Source organism: Beta vulgaris, chromosome 7 (genome assembly GCF_026745355.1).
Source record: "Beta vulgaris subsp. vulgaris cultivar EL10 chromosome 7, EL10.2, whole genome shotgun sequence".
In the NCBI taxonomy this organism is placed as follows: Eukaryota; Viridiplantae; Streptophyta; class Magnoliopsida; order Caryophyllales; family Amaranthaceae; genus Beta; species Beta vulgaris.
In genome coordinates, this window is record NC_079208.1 from 14,406,337 (window position 1) to 14,419,422 (window position 13,086).

A 13,086-nucleotide genomic window follows, 5' to 3' on the forward strand; every position below is an offset into this window, starting at 1 on the left:
GAGATCGACGAGTTCCGGACATGTCGCGATGACAGTGGTGACAACGACTGGGCCGACAAGCACCGCCCTGCCCACTGCCGCGTCGGTGGTGGTGCAGGCGGTGCGTGGTGGCGCCGGTGGTTGTGCTGTTTTCAGATTTGTGGTTTTTGAACCACTTGTAAAAAAAAAAAAAAGAAGAAGAAATTGTTATTGTTATTTTAATAATTTACAGCAATAATTTATTAAGTAAATTAGTAGTTTTCATGAAGTTTTAAGTACTAGTTTATAGTGAGTTTTGCCTACTAGTAAAGGTTTTCAAGTTATGACTTTAAAATAGTTTTAAAGCTTTTTTTTTTAAGGAAAAATCAGCTTTATTATTTATTTAAGAATGCTGATTTTTATTTATTAGTAGCTTTGAATTGTTGTTGGAAGTACTAATTGATAGTACTTTATTGTTGGTAGGTTTCAAGAATAATTAAAGCCAGTCAAACTTTTGATTGTTGATTTTTGTGTAATCAAGGTACATACACTTTGACCTTGAGTTTAGTAGTTTCAAAGGATATATATATTTTATTGAGCATGAGGAGTAAGGAGAGGCTTATGCCTTGAAATTGTTTGAGTATATGTTGAGAACTTAGAAAGGAGATTAGGAATGTAACTTTTGAGTTATTCCTATATTTGAAAAGCATGTGATTGATGATTATTGCCTTTGAGCATGATTAAAGTTATTAAAGTTACTCTTGAAGTTATGGCTTGCCTATGAATATTTTATTGAGCATGGTCTCATTCGAGGTTATATAATTTATTGACCATGGTCTCATTTGAGATTATATATTTTATTGAGCATGGTCTCATTAGAAGTTTTATATATTATTGAGCAAGGTCTCATGAGAAATTATATTTTGTTGAGCAAGGTCTCACAAGTTTTCAAGTTATTGAGCAAGGTCTCACAAGTTAAAGTTATTGAGCAAGGACTCACAAGTAGTTGAATCATTGAGCAATGACTCAATGATTGGATCATGGATCCTTAAGAAAGTAAGAAAAAGGACTCATGGAGTCATTAAAGTAATAAGATGAGCAAGGTCTCAAAGAATTTAGAATTGAGTTAATTATGGTGTTTGTTGCATTCACTTGTTAAAGAAAGATAAGAAATTAATTTATTTGCTAGATGTATTATTGTGATTGTGTCTCACATAATGGGCTTTGGCAATAAAACTCTTGGGATGGATCCCCCATGAGTATTGAACATAAGGGGGAGTTAGTGTGAAACTATACTCCTACATATAGCTTAGCATGACGATGTTAATGCTTTTATTTTATCAAGCAAGTTTATGGAATTCCAAATTATCAAGATCCTTGAGTGACTAGGTGTCACTCGCATTCTTTATCTCTGAGATGTTGAGTCTAGAGGCTCACTCTCACCCTCGTTCATTACTAACAAGCTTAAAATTCTCGAGTCAAGTTATTTAAAGTTCATGGAACTTTAGTAAGAGGTGTGGGATCTCTTACACAAGGAATAGTAGTCCGTATGACTCCAAGAGGAGGACGGTGCCCGTTCATTGCCAAATAATAATTAAAGAAAGTATTTAGTAAGTTCAGTTATATGCTTGTCGCATGTAGAGTCGTAAGAAGAGCAAGCCGAAGTGATTGAGGATTGCATGCAGTATTACTCGCATTAGTTAATTAGTTGTGTTATGTACTCAGCGTTGCTGATGTATGTGTTTCTTTGTTTCTTTTGGTTGTGTTTTTCCTCAACAACCCTGTGATGATCCATTTGGTGAGTAGAGTTTAGAGAAGAAGTTGCAGGTACAAGTTCTTGATGTGCATGGAAATCATAAGCATCCGGATGGGAGTTTTTAGTACACGAGTACTTTCTTATTTAAGTTATCTTGAATTTTATATTTGACTTTACTTGACCAATGGGGTCAAGGTTTGACTTTTGAATATGGGACTAGTATGGGATAGTCTCGGAGTTTGTAATTCATTTACATACTTTCTTATTTCCGTTGTATTAAAGTATTTTCAGTTTATTTTAAAAGACTTCCGCTGTATTATCTGATTAGCCTTACGTATTATCATGCGTGGCATAACAACTCCCGCAATTTCTCCTAGTTTATAAAAGGAGGAGTCGTGGGGGTGTTACACCTTTAGTGGCCTATTGCGGCGATTTTGGCTGCACAACAATTAAGGGGGCAGCAATAGGTAATTAATATATTGCTGCGATTTCTAGGCAAAAACGTAGCAATATTAGCATTTTATATCAGAATAATACAGCATATTGTTGCAGTTTCTGGGGAAAACCGCAGCAATATGCTGTATTTAATAATAAAAAATACACATATTGTAGCAGCAATAGACGTTGGGCAGATAAAAAAAATTTAAATTTCTCGAGCCGTAAATTTTCTGTAATTATAGTACCATTATAATATGTTACATAGCTACAACAACACCCTATTACAAACACCCAATACACATTAAATTCATATATTCAATAAACATTAAATTCATAATGGCAAACTACTAGAAAACGGAGGGAATAAGTGGAAGTCTAACCTTTTTCTGAGAGAAATTTATAATTTCTTTGACAGGTAAAGAAGAGAGTTACCATAGGAAAAGAACAAGATGGTCTTCTTTTACTACAGGTAAAGAAGAGAGTTTCTACTGAAGAAAGTAACAAATAGGGCAAATTTTGGCCCTATTCTCTGTTTTTTCCAAAGTTAATGGGTATCTGACATGTTATGACCCGATGTCTAATACAGTCCTCCCCATTGGAACAAAAACTGTACCCAAGACCCTACCAACTATACCCATCCCTAAGACCATTGGTCTACCCCGCCATTAACCACTGCAAACCAGGAAGTGATTACCAAAAATATAACAAAAAAAATAAGCTGCACTAAAAAACCAAAAATACAAAAACTTGAAAAAAAAAATGAAAAATATCAAGGATTAAGAGATCTGAAAAACAAAACAAAACTAAGAAATCCAAGAAATCTCTAACAAAAAACAAAAATCCAAGAAATCAACTTATTGCACTAAGGAGTGAAGATATCTAACAAAATCAAGAATAAAAAGTAAACAACCTCCAATTACAACCAAACAACAACCTCTAATTACAACCAAACAACAACCTCTAATTACAACCAAACAACAACTAATTACAAAATATCAAAACTGAAAATCATCAAAATGCACGGCAATTACTGCTCGTCGCACAAAGAAGAGAGAGAAACTCAACCGAATTTCGGACGCAAACAGATTTCGACCGCAGACAGATTTCGACGAGCACAGGCGGATGTGAAGTGGTGGTTGGCGAAATCCCGAAGTCTCGAAATCACGTAGGAAGATGCAAACGGCCGAGTGACACGCGTTGTTCGAAGATATAGTGAACGACCGACTCACACTCGTTGATCGAAGATGGTGGCTGACGACTCGTTGGACTGAGGAGGGTGAGGATGAGGGTGAGCCGTGAGAATGAGAGTGAATCATCATGAAAGTGAGAGTGAGAGTGAGGGTGAAGGGTGAGGAGTGAGAGAATGAAAGGGAAACGGCGGGTGAGGAGTGAGAGAATGAATGTGAGGGAAAAAAAACCTAACTCACACGCCTTTTATACGTTTTTTTAATATTTTTTTAATGATATTGCTGCGGTTTTTGTCAAGAACCGCAGCAATATACTAAAAATTCAGAAAAAACCCTAATCTCTCTCCCTCTCCCTCTCAGTCTTCTCTCTCTCTCATTCTCTCCCTCAGTTGCTTCTTTTCCTCTCTTAGATTCTCTCTCCTCTCTCTCTTTCTCCCTCGTCGTTTTCTCTCTCTCTGAGCCTCATACCCTTCGACAGTGAGGGACAGTTTGTGTGCATGTTGTAACACCCCCAAATTTCTCTCTTTATAAAGAATATATTTTAATATAAACACTTGAGAAACTTGAGAGTATTACCGCCACGTGATAACGTTAAAGGCTAAAACTACTAACTACTAAATTAACAATGCAACGGAATTAATAAAAATAACTTCTCTTTATCAATAAATAAAAATTTATTGTTTCAACTATGACAAAGGGAAATATAAGAATAATAACTACTAAACTAAGCTATGTAGTACTCCTCACTAGCTCCCCCATATGTAGTATGCATCAATCAACCTGAAAAATCTGCTCACCAAAAGGATCATCACAGGAACAAAGCCATAAAACAAACAAAACAAAATGCGTGTCAGTAAAAATACTGAGTACATGTATATGCGGAAATTTAAATACTTTACTAAACATTCAAAATACTCATAGAAACCTTCCTTGGATACTTGAAATAACTTGTATAAATTCCTTGGATACTTGTATAATATAACGTATATAACTTTAATAAAACTCCTTTTCCTTGCCTAGGTACCTTTCCTAAAGTGTGCACACCCCCCAAGTTTAGTATTCCTTAATGAGTCTATTACGAGGGGAACTACCTTGTTCACATGACTTATACAAAAAGTACATGGGTAAATAATAATATAATAGCTACCGTTCTTGTTAGTAAATAACAAGCCGTGGCCTCTTTATAAATTGTGATCATAAAAGATCATATAACTAAGAAAAAAATCTTTCGGAAATAATCCTCCTTTATAAGAATAGTAATTCTTTTAAAACTTTAGCCATATAAAGGCATAAAATTAATAGTGCTCATAAAATCATCTTAAGTAATGCATTTAAGATAATACTAATAGAAATAATAATGATTATAACACTAGAAATAATAAAGTTAAGAACTCGGTACTATGTAAGAAGTATCTAAAATAATGCATTCTCAACCTTTAAACAAAAATAACATACATATTAATTAAACTATAGCAGTTTATTTTTATACGACTCGACACATAGTATTTCGGAGGATAACATTATATGATAAAAGCACTACAGCCATACGCATAGTATTATTTGACAAAAGCACAACAATTACTAATGAAACATGTCAGCATGTAAAATAGCCCTACTATATTCTACTATTGAAGGCAAAATTACACAGACTACTAGCATGCTTATGAATTAAAACGTATAACCAAGTAAGTGGTGTGAATTAAAGCAATAACATATTTTACCCATTAACTCAAGGTTATAAACTGACGCAAACCAAAAACTTAGTTAACATTATGCGGGTGGAATAGAAATTCATTAGGAAGTGCAGACTAAAATCATACTTACACTACAAAAAAAACTACATATAGAGGCAATCCAAAATTGCATCTAAATATATACTTGTAGCCTCTAATGGTGTTTAGAAGCAATTTTCTCGCTGCCTCTAATTAGTCCGTCGCTAATTATAGGTTGCCCCTAATGCCACCTTTTAGAGACAGACAAGTTATGGTGTTGCTAATTGTTGGTTGCCTCTAATGCCACCTTTTAGAGACAAACAAGTTATGGTGTTGCTAATTGTTGGTTGCCCCTAATCCCACCTTTTTGAGGCACAAAACTTGAATTGTTGCTAAAGCCACTTACATTTAGAGGCGACCATCAGACAGTCGCTAATTATAGGTTGCCTCTAATGCCATATTTTTGGGGCACACATGTTACGTTGGTGATAAGACCATTTATATTTAGAGGCACCCATAAGTTTGTCTCTAATTTTAAGTTGCATCTAATGCAACCATAAGTCTGTCGCTAAAGGATGTTTTTAGATGCAACAATAACTAGAATTTTCACATTTTCGACAATTTTTTTGGGATTTTTTGACGTTTATAAGCATCAAAATAAAAAATTATTGACTCCCTAAAGGAGCAGCGAACATTTAGCCATCGATAATTAACGACACTCATAGGCTTCGAAAATGTTGAGGCTTTTTAGCATCATTGCAATTGAATATGTCGCAATTTGAAGCTACTATATAGACACTTGTAAGCGTCAACATTGTGTTATTAGTACAGTAACAGTTACAAGCACATTCTTACATCACCAAAAAAAAATAACATTATAAATTAATAAAGGAAATTAGAAGTATAATCTTATTACTAACAATTTTGACGAATTGATACAAACATTCAGAAGATGAAATAAAAAAATAAAAAATATGTAGAAATTCCATCTTCAACCGACATTCAACCTTCAGTGAATCTTCAACATAAAACTTCAACTTGAACGCAATTCAATCTGCAAATTCAACCCAAAAAAAGATCAATAATTGCAAAATAAAAAGAACATAAATCTGGAAATTGCAAAACTATACCAAAAATCTTTGAGGCCCTTTTCTCCTCTCAATATCCTGCATTTTTTCAGAAACACACATCAGAAATAAGATCTTAAAAAAAGTCATATATATACAAAGAATAGATGTTGATGAGCAGCGTTTCACAGATCCAACACATGTACAACAGCCTACTACCTTGAAGATTCGGAGAAATTATAATTCAGATATGAGTTCCATCCTGCATATACAACATCCTCTTCTATATATGAGTTTTATGTTTCTTTCATAGCTCTCACTAGATGAATTCTTGACTCTAGATGCATTAGTGTTTTCTACTTTTTTCTTGATAGAAGAGACTGTGACCTTGCTTATATTTACTAATCATCTGATCTCGTCTCCAACAAAAAAATTGGTAAAGAGCAAAGTACTTTGCTCTGCGCTCACTGCATGGTTGCATCCTATCCTCAACATACAAGTGTACCTATACATACACTTAAGAAGCCTTAAAGTCTGAATTCACTATTTAACCTCAGCCTCTGACATGTATGAAATGTCATTGTTCTTTATTTGTATAAGAAAAAAGTAAAAAGGGAAGCAGGGAAATGTTTTAGATGAGAAAAATGTGACTAAATACCTTATTAGATATGCAATGGATACTATCTTGAGGTTTTCCTTCTGTGCAAATTCACGAAGCCTGGGCAATCTAGCCATTGAGCCATCATCAACCACAATCTCACAAATAACTGCAACAGGATTTAATCCAGCTAGCATGGCAAAATCGACAGAAGCTTCAGTGTGTCCAGCTCTCTTCAGAACACCACCCTCTCTATACTTCAATGGAAAGATATGGCCAGGGCGGTTAAAGTCCTCGGGCTTGGAGTCCATCGATGCCAAGGCCTTTACGGTAGTTGCCCTATCATGAGCTAACACACCGGTGGTCGTACCATGTTTCGCATCCTACAGATTTCATATTGCTTTAGTCAAGCCAACAGTACATAGCCAAGAGGAAGAAATTAATTCAACAATCATTCTTTACCATGTTGAAACACACTACATACCACTGTAACTGTAAATGCAGTGCAAAGCTTGTCCTCATTGTCTTTGCTTGCCACCATTAGAGGCAATTGTAACCTCTGTAGATCATCTTCTTTCATGCTGACACACACAATCCCAGTTCCATACTTCACAAAGAAGGCCATAGCCTCAGGTGTTGCTAACTCTGCAGCCATTATCAGATCTCCTTCATTTTCCCTATCTTCATCATCTACAACAATCACAATCTGCAACATCACCATGGTTACCAAAGCAAATCGCTAGTATTTTAAACTTCAGGAACTACATAATAAGTAATCCCCTAAGCATATTACTGCAAAAAAGCATATATACATACAACATTTTGCTCTGAATCCGGTGTTTGAATGAATAAATCAAGAATGTCACTGTTCTCAGAATCATTCACAAAACGTGAAAGAGCTCTAATTGAAAAGCCTGGGGGAAGGAAGTTCATTAACATGATGCGGACAAGGGTAGGCTTGGCCATAAATTTGGCTCTCTAGACGATACACAAGTTCACGTGGGTGATTTTTAAGCAAAGGACTTTCATGTTTTGGATAGTTCTTACGATTGACAGTCGCAAAGACTAAAACCAGTTCGTTCCGATTTTCCGATGGCCAGCGACGATGAGATCGGAATCTCGAGCACAAAAGTTTAAAGTATGATATGCAGGATGTTACCCCAAAATTAACCCCCAAATTCGATTTATTCCAAAATTTTTGAAGAAAAGTATAAAACCCCCACAAAATTCGAACTAGTTTATGAACCCAAATCACCTAATCCACCCGAATTCGAAATTTCCACCCCAAATTCAAATCGAACAACAACCCCAAAATTGAAACCAAGATTTTCAACTTATCAAGCAAAAATCCCAATTCAATCGAAAAAAAGGAAAACAGAAAAAATACCTGTGCATATGAGAAAAAGAGTGAAGGATCGTCGGTGAGTGAGTAGAGGAGGCGGCAGTCGCGGTGGTAAAAAGCGGCAGCAACAACGGTTCTTCAGAGATAGATAGTGAAGAAGAAATGAGAAGGAAGTGAGGGGGAGAGAGAAAACCTAGGGGAGAGAGAGAGAGATGAAAAATGAGAGTTAAATGAAAACCAGAATGATATGAGGGTGGGGCTTTAAATTTTTGACGAAAACTTTTAAAACATTGAAGGGCAGGGGCTTTAAACATTTTTGATAAAATTTTATAACTTCAAAAAATCAAATCAGATCTAATAAATTCTTTAAAAATAATAAGTTTTAAAAATTATTATACTTTGACCAAAAAAGTCAACAACACAAATTTATCTTTTTTTTAACGCCCAACAATACAACTATCATCAGGGAGTCAGAGGCAAGAGATTCTGCCAATATATATAATTCTTCTATATCTAAATCACTACAACAGATTGACTTTCATGTTTGCCAATATACAATTTTAACCATTAATATATCTAATTAGGTAATTTGTAAAAGTTATACAAAATTGATATTATGAATATATTTATTAAAACAAACCGAGAAACTTTATAACATATTTTTATTTTTATATATTAAGAAAAAAAATAGAGTCAAAGTATATATGTGAATATATAGTAGCTAGCAAAATCAAAGTATTACACTTAAAAAGAAACAAACGTGGTAGTTATCACTTGCATAAATGGTAGTTATCATTGTTGGTGTATAAAAGGATAGTATTTTTATTCCTAGCTAGTAAACATGCACACCCTCGTATGTAAGAGTCTAAGAGGAAATGCAATAGCCAACAAGTACTTGCTTTAATGGTTGAAAAGGCATATCTATCTCTGTACCAAGTACTCCGTTGATCAACCTGTAACGTAAAGATCTCTTTTATATTGATGTAGATACGACCATATGGGTACAAGTCTAACTCTAAAAAGAAAAAGAAAAACTGAAAATACATAATCGATGTAAAATAAGTTAATAGTGGATTGATTCAAGGTATATATCTATGTGATTCGATAAGTTAAATCAAGACAACAATACTCCATTTAAGTTAATCGTTAACAAGTTATATTCAATTTGAAACTCATGTATCTTAGTCAAATTGAATGAATTGATGTTACATTAGATGTATCAACATGTAAGGCGATAAACTATTTCAAGATAATAACAGCAGTTTTCTACTTAAGTTAATCATCTTTAAGTTGCATTCATTTCGGAACGAAAGCATCTAATTCAATTGCAACAAATAAGAACTTTATTGAACACATATTTCTTTCGGCAAAGAGAATGAACACATATTGTTAACGTATCGTATATAATTAAGCAAAATTGACTTATTCCATTAATTAATAATGCTTTGTTTTATCCAGCAAAATTTGATTGAAATTAACCTATCTAAACAACTTTATTGAACCTTATATGAACTTAATTAATTAAAAAATTTTGAACAGACCACAACTAACATTCGCTTATTCAATTGAATGTGATGCATGTATCATGTTAGGTAATTGATTAACTCAAACAACATAACAATGATTCAAATAAGTTTTAACTGATAATACCAACACTCCCACACTACATGTACATAAATGGTGGTTTCTCTCTCCCCGAAAAAGTTGTTAAATTCATGAGATGGGAAGTTCTCAAAACAATCATGTAACTTGAATGTAGATATAAATCGTTTTCTTCATTTTTGTCATACATAGACTTACAAGTTGTAGACTCATGTCTTCAATTATGATCGAGGCAAAGAAAAAGAAGATGAATCCTCTTAATATAGACGGCGATGACGAAACCCACTATTTCTAAGAATATTAGAGAAAGTAAGTGGTGGAATACATTGAAAGATGAGTTGCAACTTGCAAGAAGCGTTAATTTGCCATGAGTTTGCCTTGAAAAGTCTACAGATCTCAATTCGTCGTGTATTTTCATTATTTTATAAAAACAAATTTGAGCAGGGTACCCTATGACACGACCTGAAAACCGGACACCCGAAAATCTGGTATCCGATTTTTTAGGTCGCGTCATGGGCCACTTTGTTAAATATGTTGTTACATGGGTACAACATATCTGGTACCCGATTATGAATACCCCTAATCATATCAAACTCTTTAAAAATTAATATAAAAATTATAATAAGAGATATTTCCCAATTATTTTGCCACAAATTTATATAACTATTAAATATAAGCTATTGTATTATTTTACAATCTATCATATTAATCTCCCCAAAAATTAAAAACAAACCATGTAAATAAACCCCGCCAACCCCGTGCTTTGGTTTTCTTAGAATTTTCACATTTGGCGGACCTTTTTTCGAAACCACCGCCCACTACCACCAAATTATTTTGGCTGTTGTTTTTCTTTACATTGAGAATCCCCTTTGTGTTAAACCACCGTCCACTATCTCCAAATTTAGGTTTACCAATTACACTCAAATCTCAATCCTCCCCTTTCTTGTTTTCTTTTTTAAAATGGCTTAGCTGCAATCTACTCTCCCCCTTAAGTCGATCAATTCCATGGTTTGGAAACCTCTCTCTCACCTCGACATTATAGCCACCGCAGCTGGGTCCCAAAGCCACCGCCGCAATTGCAGCTTGTTTTGGACGGTGTTACTGCGTTTCTCACTGGGGATGCTACAACAGTCTCCTCGCAATTAGAGGTACACACTCTTCTCTCTACTCTCCCTTTCTCTCTCTTCGTCATACTTTGATTCACTAAATTAGTTCTTGCATTTCTCTGGTCATGAAGAACGTCGCATACGATCTGACATATTGTAGCTTGAGCAGTTTCTTCAATCCGTTCTTTTATCTTTTCCCCCAAATTTATGCCTTTCTCTTTGACTTTGTAATTATGCTTCTTGATTTTGGCCAATTATTTTGGAAAATTGAAGATTATTCAAGGAGATTTTATGCTGTTGTATTATATAGTTGCCTTGAATTTTAATATATGTCAATCTGATGCTATATTAGGGTTTTTATTGTGCAATTTTTTCATTTGAACGTTATATATAATCACTCACATTTTGGGCACACTCTCTCCAATGGATTTTTAATTATTTTTTAACCCCACTTTTTGTTATTTATCCAACTTTTTCTTACCCTTTCTCCTTTTATGGCCTCTATTTATTTTACTTTATTTTCATAAAAGAAAAAGAGGAAAAAAAGAACAACAACAATAAAATATAAAATAATTAAATAATAAAACCAAAAAAAAAAACAAACCCCAAATACTTGTACTTCTATTTCACAACCCGCCAAACCCCCAAATATTTCAGAAATTACAACCCGCCAAATCTCCCTCACCAAATCCCTATATTGAATTTTGCATTACGATTTCCTTAATTTCAACAAATTTTGATGATTATCCTCTTTGGATCATCGTGATAACTCTCAGTAAGCTCAATCGTCGCTTTGGATTGTTCTCTTTTATCTTGGAATTCGAATTGGATTACTTCACTGGGTTTATTCTTAATCTTGTTCAAGTAAAACAATGCTCGAATCTTTATTCTGTGCATTAGCCGCCTGCGTCTAGCAGGTATACGATTTAAATACCTCATTGTTGACTTCTAAGGGAACACTATAAGAGGGGGGGTGAATTATAGTGTGACTAATATACGTTATTTTTGCGGAATTATAAAACAACGAAAGGAACAAGAGAAATACACAAGAGATTTTAGCGAGGAAAAACTTCCTAGGCCCAATAGGAAGAAACAACCTCGACCACAAGGGATTTTGACTCAATACTTTCCACTATAATAGGCCAAAACAACTCTGTTTACAATCCTATTACTTTTCTCTTGAGCCACAACTTAAGTTACTAAACTCAAGTTCCCAACGACAGTTCCCACAACTGACGTTCCTCTCAACCTTCACTCGAAGTTCCTCTCTCTTTCTCTTTCTCTTGCTTCACTCAAAGCTTCTCACACTTACAATGAAACTCACTCAAGTTTCTTCCCTTTCTCTTGCTTTACTCAAAGCTTTTCTCAATACAGGATTTCACTCAAAATCCCCTTACCCCAAAAACCAAGATTACAAACGATAAAAACAATAAGAGAATAAGTAGGAAATACGTAAGGAACACAAGAGTATATTGAAGGAATGACGGTACTGACTTTATCTTAGTTAAACCCAATTAAAACCGAAGTCAGACACACTATGGAAGGACTACTAAAGTTTGACACTTTATGTAAAAATAACTGAAAGTCCGACACATTAAACTTTAGATTAAGCGCCTATTTATAACCTAAGTAGTCATGAAATAACTTACCACTAATTAATCCACTAACCCATGATTTCCATGACTTTAATTAATTTATTAGTTTTTATTTAACTTTACTTGAGAATTAAATAACCACTAACCCACTACTTAACTAAATAAGAGAAGCAGTAAATTATAACGTGGTTTAAAAAACTTGAAGCCTAATTTAAACTAATTAAAATAAATTAAGGTTTTAATAAAATAATATAGCCCATTACTCCACAAACAGTAAACGTGCTTAAACGTGATATTAGTTTGCTTAGGGAGTAATTAAACCATATAAATTAATTAATACTTGGGAAATAATAAACAAGCCCACTAAACCCACTAAAACAAATAATAAAACGTTTAACAGTAAACATTACGTGGTTTTAAAAACTTGGGGAATAATTAAACTATTTAAAAATAAATGATTTAAGAAAAAATATCTTTTTTAAAATATTTAAATAAAAACCGAAAAATCAGATTTTATTTAAAAAGAAAATCTTTTCAAAAGATAAGATTTTTCTTAGAATAAAAAGATAAGATTTTAAAATAAGATATTATTCTTTTCAAAACAGAAAATCATTATAAAATCTTTTCCTAACAAACTCCTAACTAATCCCTAAATTAGTGGATCTAATCAAACTAAGCTAGGACTCCTAAATAAATCAGTTAAGCGCTACTTCATATATGTTAGG

At 33.8% G+C, this 13,086-nt stretch overlaps 1 protein-coding gene and 1 long non-coding RNA gene across 2 annotated transcripts; one reads left to right on the top strand and one right to left on the bottom strand.

The window, feature by feature from the left end:
- Positions 1 to 27: 27 nt before the first annotated feature.
- LOC130592176 (uncharacterized) lies at positions 28 to 2,041 on the top strand. The gene is made up of 2 exons (XR_008970390.1): positions 28 to 499; positions 1,765 to 2,041. It is a non-coding gene; the product is annotated as an uncharacterized LOC130592176 (long non-coding RNA).
- Positions 2,042 to 5,820: 3,779 nt separating this feature from the next.
- LOC104898811 (bifunctional riboflavin biosynthesis protein RIBA 1, chloroplastic) lies at positions 5,821 to 7,427 on the bottom strand. Its single transcript, XM_010685918.3, has 2 exons — positions 7,201 to 7,427; positions 5,821 to 7,099 (listed from the first exon to the last, which is right to left on the bottom strand). Exons 1-2 carry the CDS (start codon positions 7,369 to 7,371, stop codon positions 6,662 to 6,664), a joined length of 609 nt encoding a protein of 202 aa, XP_010684220.2. The 5' UTR covers positions 7,372 to 7,427; the 3' UTR covers positions 5,821 to 6,661.
- Between the last annotated feature and the right edge of the window lie 5,659 nt (positions 7,428 to 13,086).